Source organism: Astyanax mexicanus, chromosome 13, assembly GCF_023375975.1.
Source record: "Astyanax mexicanus isolate ESR-SI-001 chromosome 13, AstMex3_surface, whole genome shotgun sequence".
In the NCBI taxonomy this organism is placed as follows: domain Eukaryota; kingdom Metazoa; phylum Chordata; class Actinopteri; order Characiformes; family Acestrorhamphidae; genus Astyanax; species Astyanax mexicanus.
In genome coordinates, this window is record NC_064420.1 from 13,578,252 (window position 1) to 13,592,219 (window position 13,968).

The 13,968-nt window shown below is 38.8% G+C and overlaps 1 protein-coding gene across 1 annotated transcript; it reads left to right on the forward strand.

Moving 5' to 3' along the window:
• The first annotated feature begins 669 nt into the window (after window positions 1–669).
• stk35 (serine/threonine kinase 35) lies at window positions 670–13,208 on the forward strand. The gene is made up of 3 exons (XM_007233428.4): window positions 670–1,493; window positions 4,533–5,281; window positions 10,034–13,208. Exons 1-2 carry the CDS (start codon window positions 950–952, stop codon window positions 5,246–5,248), a joined length of 1,260 nt encoding a protein of 419 aa, XP_007233490.2. The 5' UTR covers window positions 670–949; the 3' UTR covers window positions 5,249–5,281; window positions 10,034–13,208.
• The last annotated feature ends 760 nt before the right edge of the window (window positions 13,209–13,968 follow it).

The window sequence follows — 13,968 nt, forward strand, 5'->3', positions numbered from 1 at the left end:
TATTTACTTAATATGAATAATTTAATATATTGTGTTTGTTTGTTTCTTCCAAAAATATTTAGACATTAATACTTTGCCTCACTCGTGTTTAAATCGCTGACTGCACTCCGAATAACTGCACGCGCTTACACACACGCCCCTCTTTTCTGCAGCTTCATTACATAAACATGTGAGAGCTCTTTCTCCAGCTGGTCCAGCTGCGGCTGAGCGGGGGCTTCATGCTGCCATACACGTGCCTCCGCCCCTCACATGAAACCTCACGTTGCCAAACGGGAAAGACCACTGTGGGGGGCTGCAGCTTCCGTGGACTCGGTGAATAATCGGGAAATTTCTCAGATGCACGAGCCCAACAGGCTGTTTACAGCAGTACAGTGTGATTAGAGCAGAGTGCTGTTTCAGCATCACTGCAGAGCATCACTATCCTGTATCAAAATCTCATCACCACCCCTTCAGTCAGATCGAGCATTCCTCATCTGCATATCAGGGGACTCGTCCACTGCTTCCACTGTATGCAGGTATTGGGGTGTTTAAAGCGGGAATAACACTCGTTTAAATATTCATCAGCTTCGAGTACTTAATTATAAAATCATTTGAATTTGACCTGTTTTTATTTCGAGGCTTCGTTTAACTGTAAAATCAGTAGAAATGTTATTATGGGGATTATAATTCCCCCTTCTTTGAGCACAATGGTCCACTCCACCCAGAGGCCACGCCCACTGTTTTCGCCCCACTGCGAGTGGAGGATGGATCTGTTATTGTTTATGTGTCTGAGAGTTTGGGAGAGTTGGGGGAGTGTGCGGAGCCCAAAAATAGCCCAAATATCGATAATAATCTCCAAACAATTCGCTAAACATCTCCTCCAAACACTCACTCGATCCGTTCAGAGGCGCTACGTTATGAAAAGTTGGCCCTGCGCCATTAAACATGTGTTTAAAGAGGGAATGAACTCATGGAGCTCCGCAACGGGATCCACAGGGAAGTGAGGACCGTGCAGCAGCAGCAGCAGCAGCAGCAGCGGCGGGGCTGCAAGCGAGCGCGGCCGGCCGAGAATCCGCCCAAAGCCGGCGTGTGCAAAGTGCTGAGGCCGCTGCTTCTGGAGGACAATGATGGAGAGGCTGTGCGAGCGGAGGACGGCGGCGGCTGTTTCTCCTTTTTTAAGAGCGCGAAACCTGGACACTTTGGGGTTCCTCCAGCGGCGCCCAGGTACAGCCTGCTGCGGGAGGTGGGTCGGGGGAGCTACGGCGTGGTGTACGAGGCCGTAGCCCGCAGGTCTGGAGCTCGAGTGGCGGTTAAAAAACTGCGCTGCGACGCTCCGGAGAAAGTGGAGCTCGCCCTGGCCGAGTTCTGGGCCCTGGCCAGCCTGGAGAAGAAGCACGAGAACGTGGTGCAGCTGGAGGAGTGTGTGCTGGAGAGGAACGGCATGGCACAGAAAATGAGCCACGGAAACAAACGGTCCAAGCAGTATTTACGTTTAGTGGAGACTTCGCTGAAAGGTAAACATTAGTAATAATTAAAATAATAGTAGTAGTAGTAGCCTAGCTTACAGCAGTAGTAGTAGCAGCTAGGGTAGCACCAGCCAACTGACAACCAAAAGACTTCTTAGCTGATTTAGTACCATGTCAGCTATTTTAACTTATTGAATCTGTTTTATTTATTAATATAGAGTCGTGTTTAGTGTTTAAAGGAAGCCAGTATACAAATAACGTTAAATGCTTGGCTAGGAAAAAAAGAAATAGAGATATTTAAAGCTAGGCAGCTAGGTTTACAAGTTAGCTAACTAACAAAAAGCTGCAAAAACAAGATTATATCTTATATATCTTATATATAGTCAGGTCAGTGGACGTGGTGGTAAGTTGTTACTAAGACCTGGGATGTTAATTTAATGATTTTGGCACTGAGAAGTTGCTTAAAACCTATCTTACAGTCAACATGCTAACCTAGCTAGGTTAGCTCCTCGGATGCATGTTCTTGCCCTACTTGCTTGCTGTAGCTTTGCCCCCGTGCAGTGCGTGAGGGAACACCATGTTCCAGCTCGATGATGATTAACCCCTTACATGCCGCAGCCCCTCTCCTCTCCTGTCCATGCTCGTGCCCCCTTTGTCTCCACACTTAAACTGACACTCAGTACTCCAGAACACAGCAATTCTGCTTATTATGTTCTTTCATTAAATACAGTTTTTGTACATTTGAATACATTTTGTGTATTATCTCGCCTCATGTTATAGCTTTTGTCTGCCAGTAGCTGGATCCACTTTGTAATGTTATGTAAGTGTCATACTTTTGCCATGCCAGTCCACAAATAAAAAATTAATCTGGATGGTAAAGCCTTTTCAGGCATAGGCAAATGCAGCTTGCAGGATTTCAGTAGCCTTCACATGAGCAGAGGTTTTCCGAAATGGGCCACATTTCCGTATAGCTCTTTGATGGGATTATTATGTCAAATGGAAAATCTCTGTTTTGCTCTGCTTTGTCCTTCAGTCACTTCACTAATGTACTAAAGAGAGTTCAATTTCAGGTTTCATTAATAGTATCCAAAGTGGCAATTCAAGGATTTTTTTTTTCAAGGATTTAGGGTCCATTGGAAACTTCTTTACACTTATGGTAGTCTCTTTTGTGCTGAGCGTATTTACTTTTTTGGCCTGACCTGAAATATTGATTATTTTTAAATTACTTTGCACACAGTGAAATGGCTCATTTCCAATTGTTTTGAGATTTGAAATGCTACATCTACAACTGCCTTTTATAAAACATGCTGTCAACAGAACTTTGTTTTGCAAGGACAAGGACGATTTTACAGTTTAAACCATTCTTGTTCACAGCACTTGTCCCATCTGTTAAGTCCAGTAGCAAAGCTTTGCAAGCTATTGTAAGGCAAGGCCAGATTAGCAGCAGTGTTCTTTGGGAGCGGTCCATAAACACCCTTTGCCAAAATCGGTTCAGGCTTGATAACAGACGTCCTTAGTTGGCTCATATTATACACGTTTCTAAGTAGCAATAATCCAGATTTTTCTGCTTAGGTCAGTATCAATGCATTACACTTTGATAGGCCAGATTTTCTTCTAAGTACATGTTAATAAATGAGCAAAGTATATAAAAAGACAAACTGTTGCTTAACTAGGACCTAAGTTTATCTGTTGAGTGCTATCAAAATCAACAATCTTTCTGAGGGCGTGTCCCAAAATATTGCTGTATCAGATTGGCACCAGCAGCACTCCCAGAGACTCTTCTTGGTTTATCCCAAGAGCGCAGTCAGGTTTTTTCGAATCAGCAAAAACGTGGCTCAGTGGAAAGGCATTAGACACACGCTGACTGAGGGCACAATCAAAACCCTGCTGATCCTTGGCCTGCTGGAACCCGCTTATGCCAGTTTAGACTGAGAGCAGACAAGCACATGCCATGGTGCAACTAATAATTGGGTGGAGAGTAGGGGTGGGTGATATGGCTCTAAAATAATATCACGATATTTCAGGGTATTTTTGCGATAACGATATACTTGGCAATATAGGTAAACAGAAAAATAATTAATTAATTTCAGGAATATAGTATAAGAGTATACCAGCATAATCATAATATGGCAAAATAAATAATATAGCATAAAACAATATAATGCAGCAAAAAATATTGCAGAATATTTAGTGCATGCATATAGACTGCAAACTAAAACAATACAATAAATACACTTAAAGCTTCACAGTAAATAATAGACTACTTTTAAGACAGAACAGCCCTATTATCACGATATAGATTTTTAATATCACGATATTTCTGTGTCACGATATATTGTATACAATATAATATTGCCCACCCCTAGTGGAGAGCTGAAGTAATTCTTCTATAAGTGCCAAAGCATAGTTTGTTTTTAAGGAACCCGATTTAGGAATATTGAGATCTGGTACGAAGAAGCTAGACATCTGATGGCTAGGGGTACACAGTGATATCATAATTAAATTGATACTGGCATATAGTTGGTTAAAAGAAACAAGCTGTATTGGTCTAATGTTTAGATTTCAATAATAATTCAAACTGAAATTTTATGACTGATAAAGAGTGATTCAGAATTTTCTTAAGAGCTGTGTATTGACAACAACTTGGTGATATGATTTGTATCACAATACATGAGTTAAGATTCAATATGTCGCAATATTAAATCAATACAGTATTGCAAAACAAAATATCATGATACAATATTAATATTTTCTTACATCCCTAGATTCCTCCCTGTTCCCAAATACATGTCTATGCTAAATTCCCCCTTTACTTTAAGTGTATGTGTGTAAGGTACCCTGTGATAGACAGGTGCCACACCTAGGTGCCAAGTGATCCCAGGTATGTGCTGGACCCACCACAAATAAGCAGATAAGAAAATTAATTTATCTCTAAAATGATGTATTGGGATTGGCCCACAGTTCCCATATCTGTGCATCCCTAACGATAATTGATTATTGGGCAGTTTGAGGTCACAGGCTTCTTGTTCAAAGAGCAGAATGATGTTTATGGCAATGGTGAGTGAAACTTCTTTTATCCTGTTTCAGGTGAGCGCATTCTGGGTTATCCAGAGGAGCCATGTTACCTCTGGTTCGTCATGGAGTTCTGTGAAGGTGGTGACCTGAACCAGTACATCCTGTCTCGACGGCCTGACCCAAAAACCAATCGGAGCTTCATGAAGCAGCTCACCAGTGCTGTGGCCTTCCTCCATAAGAACAACATTGTCCACCGTGACCTCAAACCAGACAACATCCTCATCTCGCAGAAATCTGGCTCGCCCGTCATCAAAGTGGCTGACTTTGGCCTTAGCAAGGTATGTGCTGGCCTGGGCTGTGAGGCGCAAGTGGGTGAAGACCAGGTCAACAAAAACGTCAATGTAAACAAGTTCTGGTTGTCGTCGGCCTGTGGCTCAGACTTCTATATGGCTCCTGAAGTGTGGGAGGGACACTACACGGCCAAAGCTGACATTTTTGCACTTGGTATCATTATCTGGGCCATGATAGAGAGGATCACATTTATTGATGCCGAATCGAAACGTGAGCTTCTTGGCACGTACGTCAGGCAAGGCAGCGAGATCGTCCCCGTCGGGGAAGCACTGCTAGAGAACCCCAAGATGGTGCTCAGCATCCCACAGAAGCCACGGAGCCCCATGTCGGATGAGATTAGAAAGCTCCTGCAGGACATGCTGGCTGTAAACCCGCAGGACCGACCGGATGCCTTCCAGCTTGAGTTCAGAATGGACCAAGTCACGTGTGCTGCGTGAAACCAGCCAAATGATCTCTCAGATGAAATTCCGGTGAGTTACTGTGTTGAAGATTATTAAACAGTGGGTAGTTGGGTGCCCAAACCTTTCTTTTAAGGTGCAGAGTTTAGGTCAAACATTATTATTATTACTTATTACTATCCAAAATACCTGATCTGGGAAAAAGATGGCATACAGGGGCTTCTTAAGGAGGCATAACCTAAAAGCATTTTCAAACCAGCACTATTTGGTTCAGTTAAAATGGACTCTGGTTTGTTTGCACTCTTGGTGCGGTTTATTTCAGCAGTTCGAAAATAGTAATCGGAACTGTTAAATGCAACTTTAGAAATGGGATACCCCATTAATCGTTAAATTAATTGTTCATTGTCACTTACAAAATAATACCTCACAGCCTATTCAAATGTGGCCTTTCCTAGGCTGTTCCCTGAGATAACCCCATGTGCAGGATGCTTTCTGTCTTTGCATTGCTGTTAGTGAACGTGGAGCATATTTACTTTTATTTCATAGTTTTTTAAAGTGGTTTTCGAAAACAGATTGCTGATAATCTGCACCAGGCTGCCCATGTCACGCTCTGGATTTACTTTCCCTCGCTACTTATTGGATTGGGATGGTTTTCGTGAGAAGGAGGGACAGAGTTTATTGTTTTTCAGGATACAAGCTCCTCTTTGTTGACTTCTTTTTGTTTCTGAATGGCCGAGCACGCACCTTGCGCCCAGACGTTATGCTTTTGACATGTGCATCCTATAGTTTTTCTTCTTTGCCTATTCAGGAATGCCTGGTCCCCGCCCGCTGCTTTGTGTTGCCTTAATTACGCATTAACAACGCTCATGGCCGTAGGGCCAAAGTGTACTGTACATGCTTGCCAGCCTCGACCCAGCTCCCTTCCTTTTGGCCCACATGCTTCTCTGTACTCTCTTATTTGCTTGTATGTTTCCCCTGGAGGCATTTCACAGGTGATCAGTTCAACAAGGTTTGACACCTTTAGAGCCAACTGTGCCAACTTTGGTGTGTAGCCAGCCTGTTCCGAGGCAGCTTATCATGAAGGTGTGGACAAATACTGTTAACCCTTACAGACCTGGTTTACTTGGGTTTACCCCTATGAACCTAGGTGACTTGGGATAAAGGGCTAATATTATTCTACTTATTATTTTTATATGATATTATAGTCCACACATGGAAAGCTGCTAAACAGCCTATTGGAAATGTATTTCTGTAAGATCACTAAATCCAATATCTTACAATAAGACATGCAAAAGTTTGGGCACCCTTGCTGTTACTGCAAATAGCTGAACCAATAGAACATAAGCTACTTCTCTAAAGTTGGAAAGTTATAGATAATATATTCCTTTTATCAATATACATTAAAAATTCAAGCATCCCTTATGGTAGACAAAAATGCTTGTTAGGCTCAGTCTTGTTTTAGGTGTTTTTTATCTGGCAAATAGATGAAACACAGTGCAGTTTATGTTTTGTTTTTTTCTTGTTTAAATTAATGTCACATCATGCCTCATCAGGTCAGGTCACTCTTGCCATAAATACTGACCTAATGACGCCACAGTACTGGGCTTTACTTAATGTATTAAAAATACTGTAATTGGGGTTGAGTGTAGGGCATGAAGCCTGGTCTAGGTCACTTTATTATGATCTTTGCCATTTCCTTTGTGTGGCACCTTTGGTGTGTCAGCAGTAAATAAGCCGCTGTTGGGTCGCAGATGGATATTAAGCTGTCCGGTGGTGGAATAGATGTGTACGTGATTGCGTGTTTCCAGTGACGGGGCAACATGGCCTGGTTCCTTCAATGACAGGCCTGAATATAGAGCAATTATGCAACTGGCCCAGCCCCTCCCTCTGCTTGCCCCTCTGTCCTGAGAAGGAATCAGTCATCCGTCAAGGCAGTGTGTGTGTGTGTGTGTGTGTGAAGGAATCAGTCATCCGTCAAGGCAGTGTGTGTGTGTGTGTGTGTGTATGAGTGTATGTGTATCTGTTTAAGTGTTTATGTTGTGGGGGGCTAGGGATTTAGAGGGTGATATAGGGTGGCTTTCTGTACAGTTAGCAGGATAAGATTACTAGTGAAATTGAGATAATTGCAGTTGCCTGTGGAAGCCCACTGTACAGATACGCTTCCCCGTCCGACCCCACCCCCACCCAGTCCCCTCCCAAAGGCACCACTCAGCAGCTACACAATAAGCCTACTGCTTCTACTGCTGTTCCTCTGGCACTCATGTTTGGAACATTTTGTACTTGTCTGGCTGACGGTGGTTGATGTAGGCTGATGTTGGCTGTAGCGTGTGGCTCCGTGCTGGGATCACCACTTCATTCTGACGCTTCAGAAAGTCAGACCAGAGTCTGCAAGCATGAATAGCATGAATGAATTTAGGGACAGCTAAGCCTAGTGTTTCAGAATGTATGTTGTGGCATAGGCTTGGCATGGTTTTCGTTTTTGGTTTGCAATTACTTAGTAAATTAAAGACTAACCAGGTTTTTATGACCGTGTCCGTAAAGCCAAATGCAAGATCTGTTTTTATTTTTTTAAGAGGTCGGCGCTTATTAGCACTCGGGCTTTTAAGTGTTAAAAAACATTTAAGCGACAATTTTTTTTTGATTAGTCTCGATTATTTTTATCATGCCTTCTATTTGTGTTACCTATGGGTGAGGTATCTATATAACATTACAAAACATATTTTAGGAGACATTCACACATGCAGGATGTTGATATTTTAGGGAAATGTCTTCAATTGAGGTGCAAAAAATTAACAGACAATATTACTTAGAATTTGACCTGATCAAAAATGTTATTAGCCTCTTATATTGGAAAGAAGTTTTTTGTAATAATTTTACTAAGAATAAAATGTATGAGTGTTTTTAATTCAGGTACATATCCAAGTCTGTTTATTATTTCTATAGTATTTATTTATTTATTTATTTATGTATTTATATTTATTGTGGCTGCCAAAAAGCTTTCATTGCAAACTGTTCAAAATGCATATGCATTCATAATTCTGCTATGTTTGATGAAATGAAAAATGAGTGAAAAGTGCCCTAATGGCGGTATGAGGTCTTTGAGGAGCCGCTTGTGTTTGGCTTCAGCATATAGGACGGCATGTACTCTGTGCTCCCGCTGGACTCGTGTGTCTCTAGCGCTGCATGTTGCATGACTTGTTGATCAGACTGAGAGCCAAACGCAGCTGCCCAGCCCTGCATCAGCTGAACATAGAAACAATGACGTGACACTGCAGAAATCTAGGGCACGTTTATTTATTTTGTTGTCTGTTGGTTTGTTTGTTTATTTATTTTCTGAATGAATGGGACCCAGAACACAGTTGTCATAAGGGGTGGAACATCCTCGGCTTCCCACTGCAAACAGCAAGATCCAGCAGGAACATCTCAATCTGAACCTGAACACTTAACAAAGTGAATGAAGTTGGGGGGCTTTGTTTGGTGCATGGATTGAGTTTTTTTACTTAATGAAGTAAAGTAGGACACAGTCAGTTTAACCACAGTGAAGATCTGATGTATGAGAGGTGTGGGGCAGGGGGTGGGAAGGACTGTAACTCTGAAGAAAAGGGGCCTGGACTTGGGTGGGTGTTGAGGGGGGATGGGTGGTGGTTGTGTTGTTGAAGGGAACCATCGAGTTAGGCAAGGTTACGCAACCAGCTGTGCTGTAAAGCCTAAGTAGTGGATGTAGATATAGGCATGTCTAAAACAGCAGAAAAAGGAGCAAAGCTGCAAGGCTCACATATGAGCATACTGCATTCATCACTTTAACCTAAATTATCATTATCATTATGATTATTAGTAGTAGTAGCATTAGGCCTGTCAAAAATTACATTATATACTATATATATATATTGTACAATAAACGTACATAACATTAATCATTTTTGCTGACCGTAATATTGTCCATTGAGTTTCCTTGCATGTTTGTTTGCACACACATAAATGAAATATTTTAGTCAGTCACACATTGATCAAACCGTTAAACAATTACAACTAAAATATTTTTTAAATAAAAGTAAATCTTCTTAATTTTTTTTAAATTGCAATATTATGCTATTATATTATCATTACATCAGTGGCATTTAATAATATCATTTGTTACAATTATTTCTGGGATAAAATATTGTCCAAAACAAATGTAACTGTAATTATAGTTATAGTAGGAGCAACAGAAACACTAGTGGATCAGATAAAGGTGTCCTATTTAGTAATATAGTAATTACCTTCTCATGCCAGAGAAATGCAGTCGTGTTTTGTTCCATCTGGAGCAGAAAAGCCAGAGCGGCGTTCTGAAATCCTTCAGGAAATTTGGTGCCTTTTTGGCTTTATTGTCTAGAATCCTGTATATCTGGAGGAAATGCTGAACTGTTGCTGAGCTTTGAACATGTTTATAGCTATTTTTCAAATATGTGAGTGATTTTTGTGACAAAATAGTAAAACGCCGTGTTGATACACAAGCTTTACACACAGTGTCTGTAAGTGCTGCTCAATAAATATGATCAAGAGGTGCCCATATCAGTCTACATTTTAAAAATGTATTGTTCCTGATAACCTTTATCTTAATCTAGCATTGCATAAAAAAATATCTCCTTCTGAGTGAAACTCTTTTTTTTTTTCAACTATTTATTTCACGATGAGTGTTTAGAAATAACAGCTTATGAAATATTGGGCTTTGTGTTTTTGTTCAAACTTGAGTACAACTGAATGGAAAAAATGTCTAATAATAATTAATTAATTTCCGTTCATTTTATTTTAATTTCCCTTTCCTATTTTGTTCTGTCGCCTCAGGTTTGGGAACCAGCTCGAGCTTCCGGTCACTCAGCAGAACGGAGAGCAGAAAGAGACTGTAAGAATCACGGAACTGTGAAGCCTGCTTTGTGATTGCTTCTGTTGGACTTAAAAGCCAAGAAAAAACTTAGACTCAAGTCTATTCAGGTCGGATCTCGTGGAAAAATGCTATGCAGTCGACTTTTGTAACAGTTTCTCTTTTCTACTCGTCATTTGGAATCGTCACCCTCGGTCACTCAGAACTTCAGGTCCTGCAGACATGAATTTTCTAGTCTCTGTTTTAGACATTTAGTAAGCTGACCCTCTCTTTGTATTTTTTCTTTTTTTGTATTCAAGTCTTATCTACACTGTTGTAATAGATTAAAACACAGATTTTAATTTTGTTTTATAGAAATATTGCGTTGTTGTAGATTTACAATGTTTTTCTTTTTCTTTTTTTTTTTGGGGACCAGAGAGAGTAAGAGACATGTTGCACTTTTGTACCCCAACATATCACCTCTTCACTTCTCCCAGTCTTTATCCAAAAAACCTGTCATCCAGCCAGTATACCTGTAACCTAGGGCTGAGCAATATGTGGTAAAAATATTATATTACAATATTTAAAAACATTTTCATGATACAACAGTACACACTATTTATCACAGACAAAATGCATCAGCAGTGTCAGATTCTTAAAAACTGCTATTCAAATATTCTTTAATATAAAACACAAAAAATTCTTTTTTTGCTGCCTATCATCCATTCTTAATAGATAAAAAAGCAAATTGGCAATATGATGAGGAAATTGCCACAATATAATAAAATATCATCATATTGCACAGCCCTAATGTAACCTCTAAGTTTTTAATAAGTACCAAATTCTGGAACGCCATAAACTACTCCAGAAATGGTAGAAGAGGGAGCAATGGATCAATAGTCATTATATTAATAGTTAAACTGTGAATGAATATGAATAATGTGAACGAGTTGGGTACACTTAGGCCCGGTCTCTCTCTCCTCAGAGTCCCATTTCAGAAACTTATTCCTGTGCCTTATTTTTTCTCTTTTAAAGGAATGAGAGACAAATATTTCAATTTCTATAATATTTAGTTTTTTTCTAACCATATTAGTTATCTATTCAGTTCTGCTTACGCACAAAAAGGGGATTACTTAAAAATGTACTTAAAAATACATACTTACATATTTAAGTATTTTTTTTTAAAACAGACACAAAAGGAAAGATGCTGATATAGGATTTAGTTGTTGCCATATTTAGGCAAAACTTATATTACAAAGCTTACAAAACTGAGGACCTGCCGTTTGGCTACCTTGTTATACTTTCTGTTGGACCTGCATTAACTGACATAAAGGGCAAAAAAGCAGGCATTCTAGCATGCAGTCTTGTGCAAAAGTTTGGACACTTATGATCGAATGATATTGAGAAAAAAATATTACGTAGAAAAATGTTAACTTTTTTCCAATTAGACAGCATTATTCTTTTTATCTGTTAAATTTAACATATTGCAACAAAATAAAACATGAAAATATATATACTATTATTTGAATATGTTGATGTGCATGTTTTGTATACGATTTTTTTAATTTGTCCAAGTCTTTTGCATAAGACTGTTTCTATAAGTATAACATTTCTATATATGTTCACCCTGTGAGAAGCAAGGTGCAAGATATACAAAGGGATCTTTAAGAACAGACAAGGTTTATTTAACAGTTAATTTTTTATCTGTTACTTTCACAAGTCAATCCTTGACATTATGTCATTCTCTTTCGTTTCGTAAAACACGCACAATTAAAAAATGTTTTAAATATCTTTGCAAGTGAAACTGAAACAGGACAGTGTAAGGGATGTGACAGCTGAAAGCTGTGAGGGAATTTTAGGGAATTGTAGAATTTTGATATTCTGAAAGAATGTTAAATGGGACAGTTTGTATTAATGGGAAATGCAGCCCCATTATTACAATTTATGTTCTATTCTCAAAACTCCAACAATATGAAACACTACCACTCTGAATGTGCCAGATCATTAATATATTGTATATTACTATACATTGTAGATTTTGTCGTTATTGTTTTAATCCAAAGCTTTTTCACAGAAAAAGTTGTGGATTTTGGTCGTTTATTAAGATTACATTTAAGTTTTTCTTTTCTAAAATATATTAGGAAATTGTTGCTTTTCAGTTTTATAAACCATATTGAGATTGTTTGAGATTTTTGTTTTATCTCACAGTATCATTTTGTGAACTTTTGTCTTTTAGTGTTGTCTGGTTTACTTATCCGATGATTCTACCTCATTTTTCCACAATATTGTATATGTACGATACCTGTTCTTTCATGCATTCTTTCTTCCGTAATGTGTTGTCCATATTAAATAATCTCAGTGCAACTGTGCATTTTAACTTTATCTCACAAAGTCTTCAGGTTTAGTTTATCTAGAGGTTTGGAACTGCAATAAAGTCGGTTGCTTGGCTGTAACTTTGCAATTACCAAAAAAAAAAAAAAAAAAACACCTTGCACTCATCAAGCTAGCTTTCATCCTTTTGATACACACACACAAAGTTTACACTTTGGCCACTGCTGCCCACCTCCTGGCCTGCTACTGCCACTTCCACTAGCACTGTGCTTCTCAGAGAGCCACAGATAAACACAATCCCTTATGCCTTCCACCACCATGCACCTGCTAATGCATCACTAGCTGGAGCCCAAAACACACCCTCACCCATCACAAAAGCCATCAGATATCATCTCAATCCAGGACCAAACTTCCTACTGTTACTGTATAGATAGTTTGCCGGTCAAACACATAGATTATATATTTTCCCTAAGCTTTATATGAACCGTAGCTAAAACAGTGAGGAAATATGCAACACAGAAATGAAACTCAATATGTCGGCTCATGTTAACTGCCAGGAACAGGGAACTTGGCTTGTGTCTCTTCTACTCTGTGAAACAGTTACCCTGTGAATCTCTATCTGGACCTCTAGACCTTTACATAGGAACCAGAATTGTCTTGCCTAGCTTTGTCTGGCACACGTACATTTTAAAAAAGACGATGTTTGTCATGTCAGTACAGTATGCTGTTTTTGGTAATGAAGCTATGACCCACTCGTAGCATCTGTTTTTCTGTAAATGATCTTGTTCTTTTTTTATAAATTAATAAATAAATAATTGTTGTGCTTGACTTATTTCAACATTGCAACAAAGCATGTGTCACTTTAAACCATGTCCTTCCTGACATAGCAATGAATTGTAACACTGAAAGTAATTATTATTTTTTAAACTACTGAAATAGAGCAAGTTCCACTACCAATCTGTCCATGTTTCGTTAGCTGTTAGTAATATAATGAGCTAGCTGGCCTAGTTACATTATTGTAAGCGAATGGATTATTAATATCACAGGGTTTAAGAGCACTGTGTTTATATATGTGCTAAATAAAAGCATTTATACATATTTAGCTAACTTCTAGTAGTTGTTGTTCAGATGGTCAGGCTCTAGAGCTGCAAATACAACAGTTGTTGTATAAGCCATTGCATGGCTATACATATGGCATAGCTATACATATCTTAAACTCAGCAAAAAGAACATTTATCTAATATAAATGAGTAAAATATTATTCCTTCCCTTTATTATCATCTCTGATAAGTGTTTAGGTCTAACTAAGCAATGTAAATGTAAGATTATTTTGCTTATTTTTAAAATAATTGATGTCAATTAGTCTTACATATAATTTTCACCTTGTTTTTAGAAGTCTTAAATCAAAATAAGCACAAAAACTCATCAGTAAAGCTCTTCTGATCAGTGATTTTTGCTTGATTTAAGTCTTATTTCACAGTCTGAGTCTTTGCGATTTCTTATTTTAAGAAATATCACTAAGAAAAATTTGCTCACTCCATTGACTATTTTTTTTTTGCTTAACATAACATATTCCTCTCAATATATA